This window comes from Sinocyclocheilus anshuiensis, unplaced genomic scaffold (genome assembly GCF_001515605.1).
Source record: "Sinocyclocheilus anshuiensis isolate Anshui unplaced genomic scaffold, SAMN03320099.WGS_v1.1 scaffold166, whole genome shotgun sequence".
NCBI classification, from domain to species: Eukaryota; Metazoa; Chordata; class Actinopteri; order Cypriniformes; family Cyprinidae; genus Sinocyclocheilus; species Sinocyclocheilus anshuiensis.
In genome coordinates this window covers 1,094,847-1,098,329 of record NW_015546050.1, presented here as the reverse complement: position 1 = coordinate 1,098,329, position 3,483 = coordinate 1,094,847, and the positions used below count along the sequence as shown (strand labels likewise).

Genomic DNA, 3,483 nt, shown 5'->3' with positions numbered 1-3,483 from the left:
TGAAGTGTTCTGGAACAGTGTTGTAAATACAACTTAACCACTGATTTCTATTCGTGTCCTCTTTTGGAAGGCTAAACAAAGTAGTTTCACACGGTGACTAGAGTGAGCGGAGGCTGGCGGGCTTGAGAACGGAGCGGCCGGCGGATTCGGTAAAATGTTGCTACCACAGCTGCCAGTATTTAACTACCGTAAACGTCACAGATGTTTTTTTTTTTTACAGTGCACTTACGAAAACTGACAAAAACTAACAAAAATACACCTTGGCTTGATGTAGCCTAGTAGAACATAGTTAGAATTACCTTTGGCAGTATCACACTCCTAAGTCTGATAAATGTCAACTGAGAGAAACCTGACCCAACAGTTCTGATTGTTCTTGGCAGCCAATAATTAAAAGCTCTGAACATTTGTGGCTGGATAAGGGCATACTGTAGGTCATCACCTACCGGACAAGTTCATTGCGTACATTTGGCTTTTCCTAATAGTTAACATTTAGCTGATGCTCAGAACAAATTTTCATCACCTTGTCATAAATACATTACTCATCAATGGTTCCACTAGGAGACTCATTTCCACTAGGATCTAATTTTTGAGGGTCCAGTGTCCATGACCTGCATCATCTCTAGACGGGCAGAATGAAAACCTCCCCCAAGCCATCCCATCCTCCCAGTTACCTGCTCCAAACACGTCATTAAGCCGGGCCTGGGGAACGAAAGGCCTTCCTTTTGTCTCCCACTGAGTCATCCTGGTAAATGCCAGACTGCATCCTCATCAGCCTGGAGCCACTGACTCCCCAAGTCAAGCATCTTTTCAACTCTGGCCTAATGAAGGCGGCACTCGGGCTCTCCGGGTAATGAATGCTCCGGATAATGAAAGAGCATATGGTGGCCCAGACCGTGCTGAGAAAAGCTGCTAAGACCAGAGCGACAGAGCGAGCGTCCATTGATGAGTGAGACTGGGGAAGGTTCTCCGCAGGTTTCTGTCTGCCTCTGCTGGATCCGCTCTGAAGATGAGTTCACTGGCTGAATTTATGACAGATGTTTATGACTCCTGCGTCTTTCCTCGTTTTAGGACTGGGTTGTATATTCTGTGTGACAGTGGATAGAGAGATTTCACATCTTTTATGCTGTGGTAGATATGTCTGAATGGCCATCAGGACACAAATTTATACAAGAATGTGATGAAGAAACACGGAGTAATGCCAAGTTTTTGCACTGATGCCAGACTGTATACATGTATACAATGCCGTTTTAATGTATTTAAAAAGACGTTTCTTATGCTCATCAAGGCTGCATTTATTTGCAACAGTTTTCTATTTTAATATAATTTAAAATACAATTTATTTATTTGATGCAAAGCTGAATTTTCAGCATCATTACTCAAGTCTTCAGTGCCACATGATCCTTCAGAAATCATTCTAATATTCTGATTTATTATCAATGTTGAAAACAGGTCAATTTTATTTTTTTTTTGGAACCTGTGATAGTTTTTTTTCAGGATTCTTTGATGAAAAAAGTTAAAAAGAACAGCATTTATTTAAAATATAAATATTTTGTAATAATATACTATACCATTCAAAAGTTTCGGGTCAGTAATGTTTTTTTCTTTTTTGGAAAAAAAGAAAAACTTTTATTCAGCAAGGATGTGTTAAATTAATAAAAAGTGATAAAAACTTAAATTGTTAGAAAAGAACGGCAGTGTGTGTGTGTGTGTGTGTGTATATATTTCAGGATTCTTTGATGAAAAAAGTTAAAAAGAACAGCATTTATTTAAAATATAAATATTTTGTAATAATATACTATACCATTCAAAAGTTTCGGGTCAGTAATGTTTTTTTCTTTTTTGGAAAAAAAGAAAAACTTTTATTCAGCAAGGATGTGTTAAATTAATAAAAAGTGATAAAAACTTAAATTGTTAGAAAAGAGAGCCACAGTGTGTGTGTGTGTGTGTGTATATATATATATATATGATATGAACAACATGAACTTTTAGTTTGCTTAAAATAGAATTAAACATTTTTAATTTACTGGATTATATTAAATGAGTCTTAACATTTGTTCACTGAATTTTCATGCATTGTTATACCATTACTGTGACCCAATGACTCATACAGTGGTATTAGATTTTTTAAAATCTCGGCCAGACCAGAATAAAGTTTCTCACGTAATTTAGGTTTCAGTGTCGTGTTTCCCGCCGTGCTCAAATATATTACTTCTGAGAGTGGGTGGATAGTTAATTAATGAATAGCTAGACAAATGCTTGATGAAGGGCAACGGAAACACACAGGGGTGTGAGCACAATGGACATTCCAGAGTTGGTTTCAAAATAATGAATGATTAATTATTTAAATGAGGCTCATTGTTTGTTTTGACATAATTGGCACTAATTTGTAAATCTGCAAAGCTTGATGATGGATGTTTTATTTCTTGTCGATGTTTCAGAATGCAGAAGCCAGCTTTGACTTCAGTAGCAACGACCCGTACCCGTACCCGCGCTACACGGACGACTGGTTTAACAGGTAATGAGCTCAGCGCCGCGCCGCTGGACTCACCTCTGTTTCCTGCAGGTGGTAGAGCGGGGCAGTGTGACAGCATGGACTGTGTGAATACAGTTCTGATGTGCCATATGTGTTTGAGTGGATATCAGAATGATTTTCATGTGAAAGTAGCAAGAAACATGAGGTCATGTGAGAATATGGAGTGGGCACAATGCACAGCTTATGCAGCGTTGCAGGTTTATATTTACTATTTTACAACTTTGAATGTGCCTCATCCAATTGGATTTTTTTTTTTTTACCACTAGTTTTAGTTTTTAGTCTTTAAAAAAAAATTTTTTTTTTACTTGTGTTGCATATTGTGAAGCCTTTTTTCAAAAAAAAAATGTTTTCAACTTCCAAATTAAAAATATAAACCAATAAACAAGATTAACTTTAAGATAATACTCTCTCTCTCTCTCTCTCTCTATGACTTTCTATATTCAAGAACTATATCATTATTTATTATTTATTTTACAGTAGCATTGAATTTGGGTTAGTAAGATTTTTTAATTCTTTTGAAAGAAGTCTCTTACCAGTATCTGCTCAATAAGGCTGTTTTTATATGTTAAAAAATACAGTAAAAAGAAATATTGTGAAAAAGTATTACAAAATTATGCATATACAGTATTTTATATTGTTCATAATGTTTTATATATATATGTTTTTTATATATATAATTTTTTTTTTTTTACAATTTTTTAACATTTTTACAATTTAAAAAAAAACTTTGTTTACTTTATTTTTATACCAGTTTTACAAATGAGGACGTCCCCAAATGGAGGTTTTTGCAGATTTTGCTCACTTTTGGGTACAAATTTGTCCCCAAAATATGGTTAAGTGGGTACACACACACACACACACACACACTGCCATTCCTTTCTAACAATATGTCATAATTTTTCACAGAATTAAAATAACTGTTTTCTCTGTGAATATATGTTAAAATGTAA

General features: G+C 35.1%; 1 protein-coding gene across 1 annotated transcript in view; it reads left to right on the top strand.

The window, feature by feature from the left end:
* Positions 1-3,483, top strand: part of LOC107699156 (neuroendocrine convertase 2-like) — a 68,424-nt gene that overhangs the window by 26,067 nt on the left and 38,874 nt on the right. Inside the window, exon 6 of the mRNA XM_016500340.1 lies at positions 2,439-2,515. Within this exon, the coding sequence (XP_016355826.1) occupies positions 2,439-2,515 (77 nt within the window). The remainder of the gene's footprint in view (positions 1-2,438; positions 2,516-3,483) is intronic.